At 37.6% G+C, this 24768-nt stretch overlaps 1 protein-coding gene and 1 pseudogene across 1 annotated transcript in view; both read right to left on the bottom strand.

Moving 5' to 3' along the window:
• The window catches only part of LOC123240847 (carcinoembryonic antigen-related cell adhesion molecule 5-like), a 40578-nt gene extending 26293 nt beyond the window's left edge, over positions 1 to 14285 (bottom strand). Inside the window, exons 1-3 of the mRNA XM_044668561.1 lie at positions 14249 to 14285; positions 11802 to 12077; positions 11174 to 11425 (exon numbers count right to left, since the gene is read on the bottom strand). Of these exons, the coding sequence (XP_044524496.1) occupies positions 11174 to 11425; positions 11802 to 12077; positions 14249 to 14285 (565 nt within the window). The remainder of the gene's footprint in view (positions 1 to 11173; positions 11426 to 11801; positions 12078 to 14248) is intronic.
• Positions 14286 to 21652: 7367 nt separating this feature from the next.
• On the bottom strand, positions 21653 to 22317 carry LOC123242952 (annotated as a pseudogene).
• Between the last annotated feature and the right edge of the window lie 2451 nt (positions 22318 to 24768).

Below are 24768 nucleotides of genomic sequence, written 5' to 3'. Positions count from 1 at the left end.
CTGCAACCTTCCCCCTTAGTCCTAGCTTTCCCCACTGGGGTCACATAGAGCAAAACTGACCTTCTTCTACCCAAGGGCACTACAGGTTCTTCAGAACAGTGTCTTTCCTGTTTATCTCAATCGTCACTCAATCAATTCTTTCAGCCAGAACTATGAGTTACCACAGGATACTCAATTGCTTCAATAGCTGTGATTTGCGGGTTTTCTTCCATCCTCTATTTCTCTGCCCTTCTGCCTTTATCAAATGGCCATTGTGAATGTGTGAGCCTGAAAAAATCTCATCTCCCTGTGGCCAAGCCTAGGATGATGAGCCTCTGCTCACTTGGCAAAGGGCAGCCCTTGATGATGGATACACCAGCCTCCTCGGGTCTCTCTTGCCATAGCTGGTATATGAGAGCTCCAGGTTACCTTCCTGGCTAATTGAGCCATTGAAGGTCAGCCTCGTGGATGGGGGCATGTTCATCTCCAACTTAACATGAGGTTCCCAGAATATGGCATTGATTCCAGGGGTGGCCAGCCTTTCTGGAGCACAGAAGGACCCCTACTTCCCTGGCTCCAGACAGCAAACTAGCTTTTAGTTTAATCAGTCCCTAAAGTTGTTTCCCCAGTAATTGTTGTCTGGCCATTTCTACCACCTTTTATATTCCAGGGATCCTACAGCATCTCAGGATCGGATGAGAGGGTCAACTAGCCCACGCCAATCTAATTTTTGTTTGGAAACCTCTTTGCTAAGGTAGCCTTATTCCAATTTTGGACCACTATAATTGGTGGGAAGTTTGCTATGACAATCGTCCTAACTCTCCCTCTCTGCAGCTTTGACTCACTGCTCTAAGATCTTTCCTCTGGGGTCAAAGAAAACCAGCCAAATCCCTCTGCAGCTGGCAGCTGAACTTGCAGGCAGAACCGTGGAAATTTGGAATTGTAGAGACATTGGTGACCATCAAGTCTAGCCCTGGTCTAAAAAAGAATGTTTGAGATATTCTATGTGACAGATGGTCATTTGGCCTCCACAGAGGAGTAGAAGAGGGAAGAGGAGAAAAGAAGCCATTAAGGGCCTACTATTTGTGGTAAGCATTTTATAGAAAGGACAGCTCAAATATTAGGGAGTTTTCATTGAAGTCCAGAATTTAGAGTTGGAGAGAGATTTTTCACAGAGATGGAAATGGAATATTGGAATGTGACAAGTTGGAAAGCCAAAGCAGTTGGAAAGAGGAGAGCAAAGGATTGTTGGAAGAATTGTCTCTGGAGGGGAGTTCAGTTCTGACCCTTGAACCAGACGGCAGCTCTTTTTCCCTGAGAGGGATCTAAGCCTCACCTTTCCCGGAGAATTTCCCTATCTCATCCTTGCTTCAACCTTGTGAATCAAACTTGAATCTCTGTGACAACAACCCTGGGAAGACTGGCAGAACTGATTAGCTATCTAAGACAATTTATCTTGGAAGACAGACTGAGCCAGTCTTGAAGAATAAAACTTCTCTCTATGCTAGCTACATCTAAAGACATTTGTAATCTGTCATTACTAGATTAGGTTAGTGTTAGGAGCNCCCTTTTATCTTTTTAACAAGTTGTAAAAGACCTTAGAGGTTATCTTGCCCCATACAATTACAACCACTAAAGGAGTTCAGACTAGGACATCCTTAACCATTGGTCATTTGCCTTTGATTTGGAAGGCATTTCATGAGGGATGGAGATCGTACCACTTTTTGATACAGCACAGGCTATTTTGAACTTCTCTAATTAATGAATAAATGATAGCTAGGAAGTATAGTGGATGGAGCCTGGAATCAGGAAACTCATCTTTCTGAGTTCAAATCTGGTCTCAAACACTCACTAGCTGTGTGACCCTGGGAAAGTGACTTCACTTTGTTTCTCTCAGTTTCCTCATCTGTAAAATGAGCTAGAGAAGGAATTGGCAAACCCTTCCAGAATCTCTGCTAAAAACTGTGGTCATGTAGAGTAGGAATCATTAACAATGATTTTTTAAATCATTTTTAAATTTTTAAAAAATTGGTTCATTATTTTTATTTTTAGAATATTTTCCCATGATTCATGTTCTTTCCCTCTCCCCAAATACCCCCCATAGCTGACATGCAATTCCACTAGGGTTTACATGTATCATTGATCAAGACCTACTTCCATATTATTGATAGTTACACTAGGGTGATTGTTTAGCGTCTACATCCCCAATAATATTCCCATCAACCCATGTATTCAAATAGTTGTTTTTCTTGTGTTTCTACTACCACATTTCTTCCTCAGAATGTGGATAGCTTTATTTCTCATAAGTCCCTCAGCATTGTTCTGGATCCTTGCATTGCTGCTTGTAGAGAAGTCCATTATGTTCGACTGTACCACAGAATATGTCTCTGTATACACAGTTCTCCTGGTTCTTCTCCTTTCACTCTGTATCACTTCCTGGAGGTCATTCCAGTTCATATGGAATTCCTCCAGTTCATTATTCTTTTGAGTACAACAGATACCACAATTTATTCAGCCATTCTCCAATAGAAGGACATTCCCTCATTTTCCAATTTTTTCCACCATCAAGAGCACAGTGATAAATATTTTTATACAAGTCTTTTCCCCCATGATCTTTTTGGGGTATAAACGCAGCAGTGGTATGGCTGGATCAAAGGGAAGTCTTTTATAGCCCTTTGAGCATAGTTCGTAATTGCTATCCACATTGGCTGGATCAATTCACAACTCCACCAGCAATGCATTAATATCCCAATTTTGCCACATTCCCTCCAACATTCATTACACTCTCCTGTTGTCATTTTAGCCAATCTGCAAGGTGCATGGTGGTACCTCAGAGTTGTTTTGATTTGCATTTTGCTAACTATATTAGAACACTTTTTCATGTGCTTGTTGATATTTTCAATTTATCTGAAAATTATCTATTCATTTCCCTTGCCTATTTATCAGCCGGGGAATGGCTTGATTTTTTTGTACAATTGTTTAGCTCCTGATACATTTGAGTAATTAGACCTTTGTCAGAGTTTTTTATTATAAAGATTTTTCCCAATTTGTTGCTTCCCTTCTAATTTTGGCTGCATTGTTTTTGTTTGTACAAAATCCTTTTAATTTAATGTAATCAAAATTATTTTATACTTTTTAATTTTTTTCTAATTCTTGCTTGGTTTTAAAATCCCTCCCTTCCCAATGATCTGACAAGTATACTATTCTGTGCTCATCTAATTTACTTATACTTTCCTTCTTTATATTTAAGTCATTCACCCATTCTGAATTTATCTTGGTATTGGGTGTAAGATGTTGATCTAAACCCAATCTCTCCCATACTGTTTTCCAATTTTCCCAGCAGTTTTTTTTGTCAAATAGTGGGTTTTTGTCCAAAAAGCTGGGATCTTTGGGTTTATCATATACTATCTTGCTGAAGTCTCTTATCTCAAGTCTATTCCATTGATCTTCTCTTCTGTCTCTTCACCAGTACAATATTGTTTTGATGACTATTGCTTTATAATGCATTTCAAGATCTGGTATTGCTAAGCCACCTTCCTTCTCATTTTTTCATTATTTCCTTTGATATTTTTCATCTTTGTTCTTCCGAATAAATTTTGTTGTGTTTCTTTCTAGTTCAGTGAAAAAGTTTCTTGGTAGTTTTATAGGTATGACACTAAATAAGTAAATTAATTTGGGTAGAATTTTAATTTTTATTATGTTAGCTCATCCTATCCATGAGCAATCAAAGTTTTTCCAATTGTTTAGATCTAGTTTTAAGTGTGTGGAAAGTGTTTTGCATTTGTGTTCATATGATTCCTGTGTTTGTCTTGGCAGCTAGATTACTAAGTATTTTATATTGTCTAGAGTGATTTTAAATGGAATTTCTCTTTTTAACTCCTGCAGCTGTGATGGGTTGTAAATATATAGAAATGCTGATGATTTATGTGCATTTATTATGCATCCTGAATCTTTGCTAAAGTTGTTGATTATTTCCACTAACTTTTTAGTTGATTCTCTAGGATTATTTAAGTATACCATCATATTATCTGCACAGAGTGCTAGCTTATTCCTCATTGCCTATTTTAATACCTTCAATTTCTTTTTCTTCTCTAATTGCTATTTCTAGTGTTTCTAGTACAATGTTAAATATTAGAGGCGATAATGGGCATCCTCGTATCACTCCTGATTTTATTGGGAATGCTTCTAATTTGTCCTCCTTGCATATGATGCTAGTTGATGGTTTTAGATATATACTGTTTATAATTTTTAGAAAAGGTCCTTCTATTCCTATACTTAGTGTTTTCAAGAGGAATGGGTGTTGTATTTTGTCAAAGACTTTTTTTTTAGCATTTATTGAGATACTCTTGTGATTTTTGTTGTTTTGCTTGTTTTGGTCAATTATGTGAATGGTTTTCCTAATGTTGAACCATCCTTGCATTCCTGGTGTAAATCCCACCTGATCATAATGAATAACCCTCATGATCACTTGGTGGAGTCTTTTTGCTAGTATTCTATTTAAGATTTTTGCATCTATGTTCATTAAGGAGATTGGTCTGTAGTTTTCTTTCTCTCTTTTTGATCTACCTGGCTTTTGGATCAGAACCATGTTTGTGACAAAAAAGGAATTTGGCAGAACTCCTTCTTTGCTTATTATGTCAAATAATTTGTATAGTATTGGGATTGGTCGTTCTTTGAAAGTTTGATTGAATTTACTTTGTTTGCCATGTTTCTATGCCCTAGTACATGGTCAGTGTTATATTCAAACTCTGAGAGAGATTAGTCTCACCTTGATTGACAGGGGAGACAGTTGGAGACATCAGAATGTTCCCAGATGCCGTGAGACAGGGGCAAAGTTGGTTGACCTGAGAGTATAAAACCTTAACAGCCATCTGGGAGGGGTCATTGACCATTGATCTTTGGGTTTCTGGCCTTTGGTCATTGGTTCTTTCTCAATCTCCCTAGATCCTTAGGCATCTGAATCATCATAACTTTTAGGGCTCTGGGTTCTCGGGTGGTGAAAGGGAGGAAGGGAGGTCTGAGAAAGAAGAGGGTGGTTAAGGGTGGATACTTCCTGAAGGCTGTCAAGGCTGACATATCACAAACTGATAATAAGAAACCTGAGAGGAAATCATCAATACATCTACACCAACAGAGAGGAGACTACTTTCTCTGATTTGGCAGTGGCCAAGCTGAACCAGAGGGAGTGTGAAGAACAATAGTTCCAGCTTTACTGAGTCAATAGTCTACAGTCCTGAGGGATTATAGATCATAGATATTAGTGTGACAGGGTCTCCTATGCCCAATCTGTTCCTGATTATCCTTTCCCTATTTAAGATCACAGATAAAGTAATCAATAAATACCTTCCTGAGTGGTCATTATATCATGACCCTTGGGGAGGAAGCAAACTTAGTCAGATGAACAATGTGATCCAAGGCTAACCAGAGCCCAATATTAATAATTGATCCAACCCCAGGTGGGACCTGAAAGGGTTACCCATGCACCTGACCATTTGGGTCCTTCCTGGGCAACTGTTATTTAGAAGGGGAATTATAACACTCAGCAAGGGTGATTGGCCTTGGTGTTCCCCCATAACTAGCAAATTAGGGGAATACAGGCACATAGCTTCCATCCTCACCCATTATCTCTATCCCCTAGGAAGTAGAGTAGTAGCCCCCATTTCTTTATAACATCAGTCTTTCAGAACCATGTGCTGCTGAATAGAAGCTGTATTCTTTTTTGCCCCTATTAACTTTTCTCCACATATCTATTAACTCTAATTTTTCTAGGATTTCATTCACCTCTTTTACCTATTTCTTATTTATTTTTTGGTTTGATTTATCTAGATCTGAAAGAGGAATATTTAGATCTCCCACTAGTATAGTTTTACTATCTACTTCCTTCTTGAGTTCTGCCAGTTTCTCCTTTAGAATTTTGGATATTATACCATTTGGTGCATACATGTTGAGTACTGGTATTTCCTCATTGTCTATACTGCCTTTTTTCAGGATGTAATTACCTTCCCTTTCTCTTTTAATCAGGCCTATTTTGCTTTGGCTTTGTCAGATATCATAATTGCAATTCCTGCCTTCTTTTTCTCAATTGAAGCCCAATAGATTTTGCTCCACCCTTTAACCTTTTCCCCGTGTATGTCCACCTGCCTCATGTGTGTTTTTTGTAGACCACATATGGTAGGATTTTGTTTTCTAATCCACTCTGCTATTTGCTTCCATTTTATGGGCGAGTTCATCTCAATCACATTCAGAGTTATAGTTTTCAGCTGTGTTTTCCCCATCCTCCTGTTATCCTCTGCTAGTTCTGGCCTGTCTTCTTTCGTTATTTCCTTTTAAACCAGTAGTTTGGTTTTAATCAGTCCATTTTTCCTCTCCCTTAGTTTACTTCCCTTTCCGCCCCCTCCATTTTTGTTACCCTCTTATTATTTTAAGGCCTATTAAATTCTCTCCCTCCTCTCTTTCCCTCCATTTTGAACTCCCTGCCACACTACGCTCCTCCTTGGTTTTACCCTTCTGACTTTTCCTATAGGGTAAGATTGAATTCAATATCCCAATGGATCTAGCTGCTCTTCCTTCTCAGAGTTGATTCCACTGAGAGTAATGTTTAAGTATTTCCTATTAACATGCTCTTCCTCTCCTTCTTATAATTGAATCCATCCCCTCCCCTTTCCATGCACCTCTTTATGTGGTATAGGTTATCCTATTTTTCTTATTCATTCAAGTTTCTCTTGGTGTGATCTTCTATTCCCCCCTTTTCTTTTTCTGCATATCCTAGACCATTTAGTACTCCAATCTCTCCCTATGAATAATTCTTCTAATTACTCTAATAATGAATACAGTTTTTGAGAATTACATATAATATTTCCCCATATAGGAATACAAATAATTTGATCTTATTGAAGCCCTTAAAGAAGCAAATTAAAAAAGAAAAAAAGAATTTTCTTCCTTTCCTCTCTCTTTCTTATTTACCTTTTCATGTTTCTCTTGATTTTTGTGGTTGGGCACAAACTTTCCGCTTAGTTCTGGTCTCTTCTTTACAAATGCTGGAAATATTATATTTTGTTGAATGCCCATACTTTCCCCTGGAAGTATATAGTCAGTTTTGATCGTTATGTTCTCTTGCCTTTCTGAATATCGCATTCCAAGCCTTGTAGGCTTTTAGTGTGGAGGCTGCCAAATCCTGTGTAGTCCTAATTGGTGCTCCTTGATATCTGAATTGCCTCTTTCTGGCTTCTTGAAGTATTTTCTCCTTAACTTAGAAACTCTTAAATTTGGCATTTATATTCCTTGGGAGTGTCTTTTGAGGATTTAGTGTAGAGGGTGATCTTTGGATTCTTTCAATGTCAATTTTGCCCTCTTGTTCAAGAACATCAGGGCATCTTCCTTGGATAATTTCTTGTTGTATGATGTCCAGATTTCTGTTTGTTTCTGATTTTTCAGAAGACCAATAATTCTCAAATTGTCTCTTCTAGACCTGTTTTCCTGGTCTCTCATCTTGTTATTGAGATATTTAATTTTTCCTTCCATTTTGTCATTTTTTTTTTACTTTGCTTTATTAGTTCTTACAGTCTTATGAGATCATTGGCTTCTATTTGCCCAATTCTGGTCTTTAGAGACTGGTTTTCTGTTATAATATTTTGATTTTCCTTTTTGATTTGGTCTATTCTGTTTTTCATGGTTTCCTGTTTAATTTGGGTCTCCAATTTGCTTATCATTTCATTTGATTTTTGGCATATTTCTCCAATTGTGTCTTTTTAAATGTTAATTTCCTTTTGAGGTATTTCCCACTTTTCTTGCCAAATCTCTTCCATCTTTCTCATGATCTCAGATTTGATCTCTTCAAGAGCTTGTGACCAATTTTCATTTTTTGGGAGGGTTTTATTGTGTTTATTTGTTTGTTTAACTCTGCTGTCTGCTCTGCAGTCAGAAATTTTTCTCCATAAAAATTATCAAGTGTCAGTGCCTTTCTTTTGTTCTTCCTGGTGGTTATTTCTTGGGCATTGCTTGACATCACTATGCTAGTTTTTCCTTCTCAGTCAGAAGTCTATGTGTGGACCTTTGGAGAAGTTTATGGCTGAGGCTACTTTATGAGTCTCAGTGCAGCTTCTGCTGTCTGCTAATCTTATGCTGTCAGCTGCCCCTCTCAACTCAATTCCTGCTCCCAAGGACTGTTCTCTCTAGCCTCCTGGGGTCTCAAGTCTACCTGTTCTCCAAGGCAAGCCCCTAGTAGTCCCAGTTAGCTGCCAAGAACTTAGAATGCCCCAAGATTGCTCTAACTCTTGTGCATTGACTCTGACTGGCACTGTAGGTTGGGTGGGGGAGGTTCATTAGCTCGCATTTTAGTGGTAGCTATTTCACCATCTTATAGTATAAAATGCCCAAATCCCACATACCATCGATTGCTGCACCCTATTGTAGGGTCCCTTTGTTCATCTGGATTTGGTTTTTGTGTTCTTTTGAGGTATCATATATGGGTTGGTTAGGAAAGATAAAGCTCCCTACTTCTACTCTTCAGCCATCTTAACCTGAAAGTCCTCTAAATAATGATTTCTTAAAGAATTTCTCCTTACATAAAAGGTTTTATTTCCCATCACCTTTTGACTTTATGATTCTAGTTCAGCCCTCTGAGGGCAGACAGAAAACTTCCAATTTCCCTTCCCGATACAGGTCCAGAAAATTGCTAGCATGTGTCTCCTCAAAGCTTTCTCTTTCTTTGGCTAATATACAGAGTTCCCTCAAATGATATTCAGGGACTCCAGACCCCTCACCAATCTGCTTGAACACTGTCCAGCGTATTGATGCTCCTAGTAAATTGTGTCACCTAGAACCAAATACAACATTTTAAGTGCCATCTGAGAGTATAGAAAGACATTTACATCATTATTCTTGGAAGTGGAAATGCTTCTCTTAAGACTGCATTAGTGAGGCAGCTAGATAGCTCAGTGGATTGAGAGCAAGGCTTAGAGATGGGAGGTTTTGGGTCCAAATCTGGCCTCAGACATTTCCTAGCTGTATGATCCTGGGCAAGTCATTTAACCCACATTGCATACTATTGATTCTAAGGTGGAAAGTAAGAGTTTAAAAACAAAAAAAAGATTGCATTCAATTTTTCAACTTCTCTATTTCCCTACCAACTGATATTAAGTTGGTGGTTGTCTGAGACATCTCCAAGGTCTCTTTAAGCAATCTTGGCATTAAAGTCTGTCTCCAATTTCCCCTTTTTTAAATCAACCATCCCTTGTTATTTCACCTTGTTTTCCTATGGCATAGTAACCACTCACTGCCCCATTTTTTGTACTCAAGGGTAGGACTTGATAGCACTTCCCAATGACATTCATCTTATTACATTCCATCTACTGTGCCAGCTTGCAGAGCTACTTCTGGATCCTAACTGCTTCATGCCTTCCATTATTTTCCTTCCAGTTTTTTCTTTCACTCTTTTGTTTCAAGATTCAAAATTAAGCTTTCTTTCTGTCTGTAGAATCATTAAAACAATAATGATCACCATTTACAAAGCTCTTTACATAAATTATTTAATTTGATCGAAGTTATTGATAGGAATAGCGAACAGAATGAATTCAAGAACAGAAACATTAGATTTATATGAACTGATGCAGAATGGAGTGAATAGAACAAAGAGGGTAATTTATAAAATAAAGATAATGTTCTAAAGGCAAACAAGACTTAGGACTTTGGATCAATGCAGTGCTCAACCAGGATTGTGGAAGACCCATGATGAAATAAGGTACTCACTTCCTACAAAAAGCTACATACTTCCTATAAATCAGCTGCCTCACTTCAGAAATAGTTTGGACTCAGGGTGGATATTGCAACAGATATTTTTGAACATGAGAATTAGATTTCCTTAATTGTCCATACTTGTATCAAGGATATTCTTTAGTGGGATGGGTGAGAAGGTGGAGAGAAAATAGATTTTGGTTAATTGGAAAAATTTAAATTAAGAAAAAGTTCATTCAGACCACAGGTGTCAAATACATAGCCTAAAACACTCCCAGATGAAGTCTGAACCAGATGAAAAGATAATTGGGAAATATTAACAAATGAAAATACAGTAATGCACAGATAATTTAAATGCTACATTAAAATGTGGGCCTTAGGGACCCTTAAGTACAGGCTTAGGTCAACAAAAAATCATCCCTCCTCTGAGGTATATCCTGTTGGAGTCTGACTTTCCCAAGTTTACTTCCCCACTTCACTTTCTATCTCTTCACCCTGCTCTCCATTCAGAAAGTCCCCGGAGTCAGGGACAGGAAGTTGGGATACCCCTAAGGTTTGTAAGAATAAAGCTCCATGAAATGAAAGGAAACTAAGGCCAGAGATGATCTCTCTCTGGTCCTGCTGCACACTAGTGTCATTAGGGGTGTGGATGGTCTGTCATCTGTACTTAAGAGAGCCAGTCCAGTGAATTAATTGGGCAGCAGGGATTATACTGTGGACTCAGTCACAGGATGCTAAAGCCAATCTTCCCTTTACATGGATAAGAACCAGGTTTCATAGCAGCCATGCTTCCATGTGACATTTTATATAACAAAATGGAAAAATATAGGTGCAATAGTGTATATCTGTGTGTGAAAGGAGACAAAGTTGAAATTCTCCTTTCCATCTCCAGAATTTCCCTGTAAAAAGGGATCAGGGGTGAGCCCCATTACATGATCATAGCTGATACTCCAACCAAGACTAGAAACATCCTGTGAAGAAACAGCACCAAGTGAAATGGACTGAAGGAAAGACCAAGGGAGAGAGTATGAGGCAGTCATTGAAGCTGCAGTCCTAGAAGTTGGGAGACAAAGAAGGTTGTATGTTGCTGGGACAGAAGAGAACCATCCAATATCAACAACAATGATGATGACAACAATTCAAATGATTTTTTGTGCCTACCATGTAAAAAGGACTTTCTTCACATAGAATCCTATTATATACAGAGCAAAAGATTATCCATTTTTCCAGAAGAAGAAACTGAGGCTGGGAAAGGAGTAGACACACCACACAGATAGTAGACAGAGTAGACAGGAAAGGAAGGATTCTATCCAAGTTTCATGATTCTGAGCTCAGGGCTCCTTCCACCACAAAACATTGTCCCATGGGACCAGGAGCGTAGAATGTCACTTATCTCTGTTTCTCTGATGCCAGGGAAGGAGAGAACAGAACAAAAAGTTGGGGACACAATCCAGCTACTCACCATAGATAATAAGACTCTTTTCTTTGGTGTTATTCAAGCCAGTAATTGAGTTAGATGTATGACAGGTATAGGTTCCAGTGTGATTCGTGTTTGCAGTAGCAGAGAATGTAGCTGAGTTGCTCAACTTTTTTCCATTGAGAATCCAAGTGAATTGGGCAGGTGGGTTAGATACAGCAGAACAGATCAACTTAATACGTTCCCCTACATTGTAATGATCAGCTGTAGTCACAATTGTGGGGGTTTCTGGGCCATCTGGAGAAAAGAAAAGAATTCCATATTGAGATTATGGCAGAAAGAAGGGCATCTCCTATTCTGTAACCCATTATCAGAGACCACTGTGTCCCCTGGTCCTCCTTTGAGCTGGGAAATTCACAGCTCTTCCTCTATTTTAAGAGTTTGGATCTGAACTTGGAAGATCTTAGGGCTTTCCCCAGTTCAGCACCATGTCTGGCCACCCTCCACCAGAAAGCATGACAAGGCCAATCTGAGCTCCCTAAACATCAAAGGGGATGGGAACCTCAGAGCTGAGATCTTTAGCACTCAGAGAAGTGACAGAATAAGGCTGAACTCTGTGAACATACCACAAGGCTATAATTATGCACCATATAGGAAGAACAAATTTACTCACAGGTAACATTCAGTGTGTATGGATCATTCCTATTGCTAGTAAATGGGTTCCTGACTTCACACACATAAGGTCCTTTGTCTTCCCTTGTGACAGTGTGTATGGTGAGTGTCCTGTTATCCGGGGACACATTTATCCTGCCACCAGCTGGGTGACGTTGGTTTATGAACCACCGGTACATGACTATTACACCCGTAGCCTGACATGTCAATGTGACAGTGTCCCTGTTCTCCACTGGGGCCATGATGGAGCTGATGATGGTAGGTCTGGATAGTGGCCCTGTATAGAAAAAAGACAGAAAAGACTGTGTTGGTTCTTTTTCTTACCTTATAACCAAAGAACTGGTTTGGAAGTAGCCTCTCTAAGACCTTGGCAAGGCTGGAGGCCAGAGACCAAGAACCTGTGCGTTCAATGGCAAGGACAGCCCTTTCTCTGGTGCAGATCACAACTTCTCCAGGTCTTAGAAAGAGTTCATCTTCATTTCCTGTGGCTGACAAAGACATTCACATGGATCCCAAGCCCCTGGTGCTCAATCATTCTGGGCTGAGGCAAGCTGGTCTGGGGATGACAGACCCCTTAATCCAGCACTTGTGCTTGTACTTGAGGCCTTCCTAGCCTGGGATGACTATGGAGATTTTGTTTCCTTGGCCTGTATTCAAAGAAGCCAGGGTTGCTTATCTCCACACCTTGTTGAGCATATTGTTGGAGACTGGAGAGGATGGACTAGGGACAGATCACGGTGAGATTGTGCTCAGAAAGAGAAACATTACTTTAACTCTGAAGAGGAAAGAAAAGGAAAGGAAAGGCAAAGAGTGGGAATATATCAGTTAGTAGGGTACAAAAGGAAGAGCCTCAGAATAAGAATCAGGAGAGACCTGGTTCCAGTCTAGAGATTTTGAACCCACAATAATATCTCTCATGCCTATGACTGTGTTTTGCCCCAAGGGGCAGTTCATACCCATTTAGAGAAGATTCTGGAAGTTCCTTCTTTTTGCTCTCCCCTTTTCTTAAGAGTTTCCTGCCCTACAAAATGAGAATGAGAATGTTGAAGGTGATCTTCAAGCTCAGATCTTCAAGCTTAGATATGTTCTTATGCTAAGCCAATGGGGACTAATTTTCCCTGAGCCTTTATGGCCCAAGGAGAGCTCTTTCCTTATCTCTAAGTGGCTTTGCTACTGAAAGAGGTATGTGTCTCCAAACAATCTCTGAGCACATCCAGTAGGCTCGCCAGACTTCTTTCTTGGGTCATCCTTCGCCAGTTGTCTTAGCATTCATTTCCAAAGTGGAATGAATAAGTTAGAAATATTTTAGCTTCCTTGACCTTCCTTATTGTTATTTTGGTAGATCCTTCACTCCCTCCCTGGGACCCTGTTGGGCATTTTTGGTGAAGAAGAGTGAACCTCCCACTTGTATCTGGTAAAGCCAAGTGGGACTGGCCAGGAAGGTCACAAATCTAAGGACAGCTTAATTAGACCATCTATAAAAGCTCATTATAAAACCCAAACATAGCCTGAACAAAAATTCAGAGGAGGGAAAGTACGGTGTGTGTGTCTGACTAACAATGGTAGATAGATACATGCTGACTGAGCAGACAATGCAGGGCCAGAAGTATCTGAAAGGTCTTGTACAATTTTGTGAAGAGCTAAGGTTTATTGCCAGACTAAGAACACTGAAAGACACTCTTTAGGCAATCAGGAGTCATGAGCAGAGAAGAGACATGATTACACACATATTTAATTGAAGGACCATTAGAAAACACTAGAGATGCTTAGCCCAAAGAATAGAAGACTTGAGTGGGAGAGAAGACTTTATTCCATGGACTGGTAGAGTTAAAATGGGCTCTATGACCCTGCCAAAGGACGCTCAATGGGTTATAATGATCAGATAGGGCCTATATCTTGGTTTTGCTAATCTTTTTTCTCCTATCAGCAACATTCCAGCCCCCTCTTTTTTTCTTGTCTCTCCACCACAGATCAACTCTTTTTTTTTTTAAACTCTTACCTTTTGCATTAGAATCAACACTATGTATTAGTTCCAAGGCAGAAGGGCTAGGCAATGTGAGTTAAATTACTAGCTTAGGGTCACACAGCTACAAAGTGTCTGAGGCCAGATTTTAATCCAGGAATTCCTCTCTCTAGGCCTGGCTCTCAATCCACTGAGAAACCCAGCTGCCTCCACAGATAAACTCTTAAAGGAGGTCATGACTTCTTTTTCAGAAGGAGATGGAATCATGAATGGAATCCTGGTAGCAGTGACTCTGATTGGAAACTAATATTTTTTTTAATCAGAAAGATTGGAGAGTAAGATTGATCTGCCTCTTACTCTCCTTTCTTCTAGTCTGTCTCCCAAAATGTGGGAGAGAAATCAAGACTATTCCTCTATTCCTTCGCCTTCTCTAGGGGCCTGGTCTCCCTCCCTTCCCCAAGCTTGTGTTTCATAGTATTTAGTACCTTGGATCTCAATGTTCTTCTTTTCCGGGTTATTCATTGCTCCTCCTTTTCTTTTCAATGTTTTTCTCTAGGAAACAGTTTTTACTTCTCCATTTTTAGGAGAAGATGTGCTAGACCTAGACTTTTCTAGCCCCAAAATAAAAGAGATAAGATCTAGGAATACAGAGACTCAAAGAATGGAGAAGCAGCAAAGGGAAGAAGGAGGCAGGCTGGAGATAAATTCAAAGAGAGATGGAGAACAGTTAGCAGATGTAGCTCAAGGAAACAGCTCCAGGGACTTTCTTGACTACACAGGCCAAAAGGGATCCAGTTTTGATAGACTTGACTCCTTGATCATTTCTGGTCCAAGAATGATTTGGGATCCTTTAGAGAACTAAACTGAACAGAATTCCTAGATTGACTCTGCAACAGTGCTGAGAACCTTAAACAGGCTCCCACCCAACCCAATCCCTTCATGGGTGAGGTTGGGCTCTAACATTTGCCCAATTTTGATCAGATACAAATCAGATTGGCTCAATCATCCCTGGCCTCAGATCATCCTTTATTGCTATAGGTTTCCTTATGTCCTCTAGGTGGCACAACCTAGGTGGCACAGGACAGAAAGAACTCTGGCTTATTACTCCAAGAAGTTTCAGAGAGTAGCAGTTGACTCCTAGTGTGGCCTAGGGCATCTTAACTTCTTTAGGCTAGTCTGTGGATACAATTGACTTCAGTTTCCTGGAAAGATCAGAAAATCTCCAATTAAACACAAACATGGAAATCCTGAAAATCAAAAGAGAGTTTAATAAAATCAAAAGTAAAAAAAAGGAATTAAATAAAACTAGAATCTGTTTTTAAAATAAAAAAGTAAAATACTTAAAACTTTGGTTAATTTGATTAATGAAAGGAAAAAAAGAAAATTCCAATAGCAAAAAAGAAAAGGGTGTATGAGTTACCAATGAAGTTGAAATTAAAGAAATTCTGAGGACTTATTTTGACCAATTATATACCAGCAAAACAGAAATGTAAGTGAAATGGATGAAGACTTATAAAATTATGAATTGCTCAGATTGACAGAATTAAAAATAGATTACTTTAATAATTTGATCTTAGAAAAAGACATTGAAGAAACCACAAATAAGCTCCCTATGAAAAAATCTCCAGAATCAGATCAATTTAGCAGTGAATTATAACACTAAAGGAACAATGAATTTCAATGTTATATAAATTATCTAAAACATATCAGCAATGAGGAGCAGTTAGGTTCTGAGTGGTTAGCAGGACCTAGAGTCAGGAAGACCAGGGTTCAAATCTGGCCTCAGACACTTCCTGGCTGTCTGACCCTGGGCAAGTCACTTAACCCCCATTGCATAGCTTTTACTTCTCATCTATCTTGGAAACAATACCTAGTATTGAGTCTAAGATAGAAGGGAAGGATTTCTTAAAAATAAGTGAAGAAAGAATCCCACCAAATTCCTTTTGTGACATAAATATGGTCATGGAAATTATCTCACATAAAAGTAACCCATAAGGAATATCTTTTGTAATGGAGAGGGAAAAGGAGAGTGGCAGGCAACGCTTGAACCTTACAGTCATCAGAATTGGCTCAAAGAGGGAATAAAATACACTAGGCTGAGAATGGAAATCTACCTTACCCAACAGGGAAGAAAGTGGGGAAAGGTAGAAGAGAAAGGAAGGAACTGAAAGAAAGGAGGGATTCAGAAGGAAAGTAAAATTTTGAGGAGAAGCAGGAGAAAAAGAGAGAGAAGTATAAAAAGAGGAAAATAGAGTGGAAAGAAATACAGAGCTAATAATCATAACTATCAATGTGAATGACAAGTATATAATGGAAACATATAACAGAATGGATTAAGAAATGGAATTTAACAAGATGTTGTTTATAAGTGTTACATTTGATTTATTTTTTTAAACCCTTAACTTCTGTATATTGGCTCCTAGGTGGAAGAGTGGTAAGGGTTGGCAATGGGGGTCAAGTGACTTGCCCAGGGACACACAGCTGGGAAGTGTCTGAGGCTGGATTTGAACCTAGGACCTCCCGTCTCTAGGCCTGACTCTCAATCCACTGAGCTACCCAGCTGTTCATAAGTGTTACACTTGAAACAGAGTAATCCTGAGTGAAAATAAGGGGCTAGAGCAGAATTTATTATACTTCATCAGAGGTTAAAAAGTATCAGGGTAGCAATCATGACCTATAAGAAAGCAAAAGACAAAATAGATCTAATCAAAAGGGAGACACTGGGAAACTATTTTGCTAAAACATACTGTTTTAATTAAAATTCTCTGCAGACTGTATCTTAATTTAATTTTTTAATTCTCCTAATATCTTAACAAATAATGCTACTATTGAGAAAGACAAAAACATACCCAACTGTGTACGACCCTAGCCCCTACATACTAGTAATTTCTATTAGATTTCCCATCTCTATCCTGGCCCTGGTCCTGGGAAACATTAAAACAGAACTGTTTGGGAATTTTAGCAAGATAACATCAATTTCTTGTGTATTTGTTCCTACTTTACCTACTCTGTTGGATTTTTCTGAATTTCATATTGTTGTTTATTTTTGCTTTTGTTTTTTAATTTTATTTTTTAGAAAAAAATTTTCCCATGCTTACATGATTCATGTTCTTACTCTTCCCCTGTACACCACCAACCCTCTCCCCACCCCCAACCCTGTAACCAAAAGAACATTTCCACTTGTTTCTTCAAGAGTCATTGATCAAGACCTATTTTCATATTATTGATAATTGCAGTAGGGTGGTCATTTAAGAATCTTCATCCCAAATCATGTCCGCATCAACCCATGTGTTCTAAAAGTTGTTTATCTTCTGTGTTTCTACTCCTGTAGTTCTTCCTCTGAATGTGGATAGTGTTCTTTATCATAAATCCCTCAGAACTGTCCTGGATCATTGCATTACTGCTAGTAGAGAAGTCCATTACATTCGATTTTACCACAGTGTATCAGTCTCTGTGTACAATGTTCTCCTGGTTCTGCTCCTTTCACTCTGCATCAATTCCTGGAGCTCTTTCCAGTTCACATGGAATTCCTAAAGTTTATTATTCCTTTGAGCACCATAGTATTCCATCACCATCAGATACCACAATTTGTTCAACCATTCCCCAATCAGTGGGCCTACCTTTGTTTTCCAGTTTTTTGCCACCACAAAGAGTGCAGCTATAAATATTTTTGTACAAGTCTTTTTCACTATGATCTCTTTGGGGTTACAAACCCAGCAACGATATGGCTGTAAGAAAGTGCAGGCAATCTTTTAGCACTCTTTGGGCATAGTTCCAAATTGCCATCCAGAATGATTGGATCAGTTAACAACTCCACCAGCTGTGCATTAACGTCCCAATTTTGCCACATCCCCTCCAGCATTCATTACTCTCCCCTGCTGTCATTTTAGCCAATCTGCTAGGTGTGAGGTGGTACCTCTGAGCTCTTTGGATTTGCATTTCTCTAATTATTAGAAATTTAAAACACTTTCTCATGTGCTTATTAATAGTTTTGATTTCTTTATCTGAAAATTACCTATTCACATCTCTTGCCTATTTATTGATTGGGGAATGGTTTTTGTACAATTGATTTAGTTCCTTGTATATTTGAGTAATTAGACTTTTGTCATAATTTTTTGTTATAAAGATTTTCCCCACTTTGTTGTTTCCCTTTTCTGATTTTGGTTGCATTGTTTTTGTTTCTACAAAACCTTTTTAATTTATTGTAATCAAAATTATTTATTTTATATTTTGTAATTTTTTCTAACCCTTGCTTGGTTTTAAAATCTTTCCTTTCCCAGAGATCTGACAAGTATACTATTTTGTGTTCACCTAGTTTCATTCTTTACATTCAAGTCATTCACCCATTCTGGATTTATCTTGGTGTAGGGTGTGAGAGGTTGATCTAAGATTAATCTCTCCCATATTGTTTTCCAATTTTCCCAACAGTTTTTGTCAAATGCTGGATTTTTGTCCCAAAAGTTAGGCTCCTTGGGTTTATCATAGACTGTCTTGCTGAGGTCACTTACGCCTCTATTCCACTGATCTATTCCACTGATCCTCCCTTCTGTCTCTTAGCCAGTACCATATTGTTTTGATGACCACTGCTTTATAGTATAGTTTAATATCTGGTACTGCTAGGCCACCTTCCCTTACAACCTATTTTTTCAATATTTCCCTTGATATTCTTGATCATTTGTTTTTCCAAATGAACTTTATTATAGTTTTTCTCATTCAGTAAAAAGTTTCTTGGAAGTTTGATAGGTATGGCACTAAATGAAGAAAATAATTTGGGTAGGATGGTCATTTTTATTATGTTAGCTCATCCTACCCATGAGTTGTCAATGATTTTCCAGTTATTTAGATCTAGTTTTAATTGTTTGTAAAGTGTTTTGAAGTTGTGTTCGTATAATTCCTGTGTTTGCTTTGGTATATAGATTCCCAAGTATTTCATATTGTCTAGGGTGATTTTAAATGGTATTTCTCTTTCTAACTTTTGTTGCTGTGATGTATTGGAAATATATAGAAATGCTGATAATTTATGAGCATTCATTTTGTATCCTGCAACTTTGCTAAAGTTGTTCATTATTTCCACTAGCTTTTTAGTTGATTCTCTAGGATTTTTTAAGTAGACCATCTGCAAAGAGTGATAGCTTAGTCTCATTGCCTATTTTAATACCTTTAATTTCTTTTTATTCTCTAATTGCTACTGGTAGTGTTTCTAGTACAATATCAGATAATAGAGGTGATAATGGGTATCCTTGTTTCACTCGTGATCTTATTGGGAAGGCTCCTAATTTCTTCCCATTGCATATGATGCTTGTTGATGGTTTTAGATATATACTGTTTATTATTTTTAGGAAAGATCTTTCTATGTCTATACTTTCTAGTGTTTTCAATAGGCTTTTTTGGCATCTATTGTGATAATCATGTGATTTTTTTTGTTAACTTGTTGATATGGTCAAATATGTGGATGGTTTTCCTAATATTGAACCATCCTTGCATTCCTGGTATAAATGCCACCTGATCATGATGGTTAACACACATAACCACTTCCTGGAATCTTTTTTTTTTTAGTTCCAAAGAAGCATGTTCTCATTTTTTCCACACATTGTTAGCTTTGGGAGAGAATTAAAGAAAACAAATGTGCCAGTCTATTTGGTCGAATACAATTGCTATCTAAATGTATATTAAATTACATTACATACACAATATAATTATGCTTAGTCATCAGAGGTAATAATCATCAACTTTGTGTCTTTCAAAGAAATGGAAAATAGCATCTTTTGCACAGAGCAACCTTTTAAAAAACCTAAGACAATCTTAAGTTAATTTAATAATACAAACATGGCTCTCATCCAATTTCCCTGACTCCTTAAATATAGTTTTCTTAACTAGTATACTTCAAGTAAAATGCAATTAAAAGGATAGGAAGCAGCAAAAATGCCCAAACTACAGAAAATACAAGAAACAAACAAAAAAACAGATATAGTCTAAGTATAGCGCAATTCTACCATTACAAATTCTGGAATGTCTGCTCACTAACAATGTACACTTCATTTTGTCCCTGGGTCTTTCTTTACCTACAATTGCCTTCTCATATTCAAATAAGTATATGTTTGTAGGATAAAACATTTTGCTTTTTCAAGTAAAGGAAAGCAAATTTTATCAAATGGTCCATGAAAAAAGATTATATTATCCAGGAGGATGAGACTAACTCTCCTAACAGTTTTATCACAAAAATTAAACTGAAATTGAAGAGTGCACACATTTTTGATGTATATTAAAGGTTGTTGGCAAAAAAAAATTAAGTGGAAACCTAGATGAAATAGATTAAATCAACTATCTGTTTACTGAATATATATAGAGAGATTTTGCTGCATATGTGCTCAGGCAGATGTAGAGATTAAAATTAATATTCAGTAACTAAGATATATTTAATAGTTTTTATTAATAATAAACTAACATTAAAAAACTAGAGTGAAAAGGTTCTAAACTAACTCCACCATGCTCATGAAGAAGAGGAAGAGGGAGGAGCTACAGAACTTATAAAACAATAACATGACCACACAAATGTGGAGGCGCAGGAGAGATTAAAGGGAATTTGGGGAAATACTAAGGGACTTCTGGAGGATGCAGTCCAAGGTTCAAAATCTCCATTTATACACAGACCCCTTTCCTAATTTCTACAATAATTTTCTCCTGTTATTAATTCTTCCCATTAGCCTCATCCTCTCACCTATCTCAAAACTCTACAAAATGATCAGTAAGTCAACACTCATATTAATAACCCTGAATTTGATTTTAATTCTTACTCGTTACTTTTAATGGCTACAAATGCCTTTAGCCTATTCCACCCTTAGAATATTATTCTGTAGCAGGCCAGCCAATGAAACCAAAGGCACTACTTATAACCCTTTGTATTCATTTTCAAAACAAGGTGAGAGAAGAGGAGATGGTTCAGATACACAATAAAAAAATGTATTCAGTGGAGGTCAGGCCTTTGAATCTGTTTTCACCATGTTAAATAAAAATTAAGAATGCAAAAGCCATGTCTGTCATCTTTTAAATGTATGGATAGTACCAACTTCAAAAAACAAACAAACAAAACAAAAACCCTAATCACTTCAGCCTCTGAACTGCTTTTACAACTCTCCATGGTTGAGAACTGTGTCAGAGAACTATAGGGTTTCAGTCTATGCTATACAATAGTTGCCCTGATTGGAAGCTCTCTACAAAAAATTTTACCAATTCCAGTCTCTTAAGATTCAATGAATCCATTCACAACAGAGAAAATAAGCACCACTGGATAACTACAGGGCCTACTATAGAGGTATATGGAGTGTCACTGCTGCCTTGGGGACTATTCTTTGGAGTGTGTAGTGCAAAAAGTCTATATTGCTTTATCATGCATAGTTTACTACCTGCCATGCCAATGCCAACATCCAGACCATTCCATGGTTAATTCTTAAGTTGAGTTAGCAATTGGATTAATTGGGTTTTTCCTTGCCAGAAATAATCACCTATTTGAGGATCATTATATGAGCAGCAAGCTTCTAACATGGATGACAAAGCTATATCTCTTATGCTCTGCATTTAATGCTACAGTGATAATGTTCTTCAAAATGAATGAGCTCATAAATAAGTCCTTCTTATACAACCATATAAAGAGCTCTTGAAATGATCAAGTAACCTTTTAATTTGTATTTCAATTGAACAGCATGCTTACAATCCTGCCTTGTGAAATTCATACTAATTATAATTAAAATGTCACTATTTAAAAAGTATTATTGTAACTATCTTTAAAAATCTTTACAGTAAAACAGGAATACCTTGCAAAATATATTATTGTTACACACAGAAAATAAATAAAGGTTTTGGAAGCTACAAATACAAAGATCTAGAGAAACTTAGAAGACCCAGAACAAAGATCCCAAGGCCATGCCAGTGGCTGCTCCAGCCAGCATGCCCAGAGCCAGGTCTCCATTGTTGTCCCAATAACGCTCCCTAATGATGACATGGTTGGCAGGCTGCTGTCCATAAGGTCCTGGATATGGATATTGATATGGTACTGCATAAGCCTGTCCATTAGCAGCATAGATGACCTGAGTTCCTGGAGAGTATGTGCCATTGTAGTGACCATAGCCAAAATACCTCAGGGGATGGTGTGGCATAAGCTGTGTAAGGAGGAGGAGATGAAGCAACTGCAGACTCATCATACATGACTTCTGAGCCAACATAGCCTGTATTTGTCCTGGCATCCTGGAGTGCAAATTGCCAGGCCAAACAATCATCAGCACTTTCTGCACAAAGATTGACAGTTTTCCCATCTTGTCAAACAATTTGTAGTATTTGGTCTTTTGGTTTGCCCTCAGGAGGATGAAAATCTTGGCATTCATTTCCCATTCGGATATTGATGCAGTCCACCAACATGGGAATCTTATCTTCTATATTCTGCCTTGTCTGGTCATCATAATAGATGAGGTGTCCATCTGACCACAAATCAAACCAGTTTTTTTCCACATTTCAAAATTGTGCTTTGTCGAAGCAGCCAACCACTCTTCACAAATGCCATCTTTTCACACCTTTGAGGGGAACTCAGGAAGTCACGAAACTCTGAACTGGGAACCTGGTTAGCTGGACTGAAGGACAGACGAACCTACTCTGACACTTCCTTACCAGACACTGGGCAGACTCCCTGGAATCTTTTTGCTAGTATTCTATTTAAGATTTTTGCATCTATGTTCATTAGGGAGATTGGTCTGTAGTTTTCTTTCCCTGTTTTTGGTCTGCCTGTCTTTGGAATCAGTACCATATTAGTGGCATGAAAGAAGTTTAGTAGAACTCCATCTTCATTTATTATGTCAAATAATTTGTATAGTATTGGGATTAGTTGGTCTTTGAAAGTTTGATAGAATTCACTTGTGAATCCATCAGGCCATAGCTATTTTTTCTTAGGGAGTTCTTTGATGACTTGTTCAATTTCTTTTTCTGATATTGGATTATTTAAGTATTCTATTTCTTCTGCTGTTAATCTAGGCAATTTACATTTTTGTAAATATTCATCCTTATCACCTAGATTGCTATATTTATTGCCATACTATTTGGCAAAATAGTTTTTAATGATTTCCTTAATTTCCTCTTCATTAGAGGTGAGGTTTCCCATTTCATCTTTGATGATCTTAATTTGGTTTTCTTCTTTCCTTTTTTATTAGATTTACCAGTACTTTGTCCATTTTATTTGTTTTTTCAAAGTACCAGCTTCTAGTTTAATTTATTAATTCAATAGTTCTTTTATTCTCGATCTTATTCATTTCCTTTGGTTTTTCAGCATTTCTAATTTAGTTTTCACGCTGGGATTTTTAATTTGTTCACTTTCTAGTTTTTTAAGTTGCATGCCCAATTCATTAACCTGTGCCCTCCCTAATTTGTTAATATATGCACTCAATGATATAAATTTTCCCTTTACTACTGCTTTGGCTGCATCCCATAGGTTTTGGTAAAAAGTCTTATCATTTTCATTGTCTTCAATGAAATTATTAATTGTTTATATGATTTTTTAAATATAACTTATTTTGGAGAATAATATTATTTAATTTCCAATTCGTTTTTGGTTTGTCTTTCCATGTATCCTTGCTAATATCTATTTTTATTTCATTATAATCTGATAAGGTTGCATTTATTATATGTGCTTTTTTGCATTGGTTTGCCATGTTTCTATGCCCTAGTACCTGGCCAATCTTTGTGAATGTTCCATGTGCTGCTGAAAAGAAGGTGTACTCCTTTTATCCCTATTTATTTTTCTCCATATATCTATTAAATCTAATTTTTCTTGTATTTCATTCACCTTTCTTATCTCTTTCTTATTTTTTGGTTTGATTTATCTAGATCTGATAGAGGAAGGTTTAGGTTTCATACTAGTGTAATTTTATTATCTATTTCCTCCTTAAGCTATGCCAGTTTCTCCTTTAGAAATTTAGATGCTCTACCCTTTGGTGCATACATGTGAATATTGCTATTTCTTTTTTGTCTATACTGCCTTTTATCAGGATGTAATTACCTTCCCTATTTCTTTTAACCAGATCTATTTTTACTTTGGTTTTGTCAGAAATCATGATTGCAACTCCTGCCTTCTTTTTCTCCATTGTAGCCCAATAGATTTTGCTCCAGCCTTTTATTTTTACTCTTTGTATGTCTGCTTATCTCATGTGTGTTTCTTGTAGACAACAGTCAACATATGGTAGGATTTTTGTTATCTAATCCACTCTGCTATTTGCTTCTGTTTTATGGCCGAGTTATCTCATTCACATTCAGAGTTATAATTATCAACTGTGTATTCCCAAACATTTTGATTCCCTCTCCTGGTCCTGACCTTTCATCTTTCACACCAGTGTTTTTGTTTTGTTTTTGTTTTTGTTTTTAATTTTAAACCCTTAACTTCTGTGTATTGACTTATAGGTGGAAGATTGGTAAGGGTAGGCAATGGGGGTCAAGTGACTTGCCCAGGGTCACATAGCTGGGAAGTGTCTGAGGCCAGATTTGAACCTAGGACCTCCTGTCTCTAGGCCTGGCTCTCAATCCACTGAGCTACCCAGCTGCCCCCCCCCAGTGTTTTGTTTTTAATCAGTTCCCCTAATCCCCTCCCTTGTTGTACTTCCTTTTCTCCCCCTACCTTCCTATTACCCTCTTATTGCTCATTAGAGTCTTTTTAAGCTACTCCCCACCCTCTCCCTCTCTAGTATTGCTTCCCTCCCCACCAGTCCTTTTGTTACCCTTCTACTTTTCTATAGGGCGAAAATCAGTTCTCTGCCCCAATTGACTTAATTGTTTTTCCCTCTTTAAGTTAATTTCAATGCACTTAACAATTAAGTATTTCCTCTCTCCAATCTCTTCTCCTTTCCATATATATTCCATATATATTCCATATATATATTTCCATATATATTTCCATATATATTTCCATATATATTTCATATATATTTCCATATATATTCCATATATATTCCATATATATTCCATATATATC

The sequence above is a fragment of the Gracilinanus agilis genome, chromosome 3 (assembly GCF_016433145.1).
Source record: "Gracilinanus agilis isolate LMUSP501 chromosome 3, AgileGrace, whole genome shotgun sequence".
Lineage (NCBI taxonomy): Eukaryota > Metazoa > Chordata > Mammalia > Didelphimorphia > Didelphidae > Gracilinanus > Gracilinanus agilis.
This window is presented reverse-complemented; position numbering and strand designations above follow the sequence as displayed.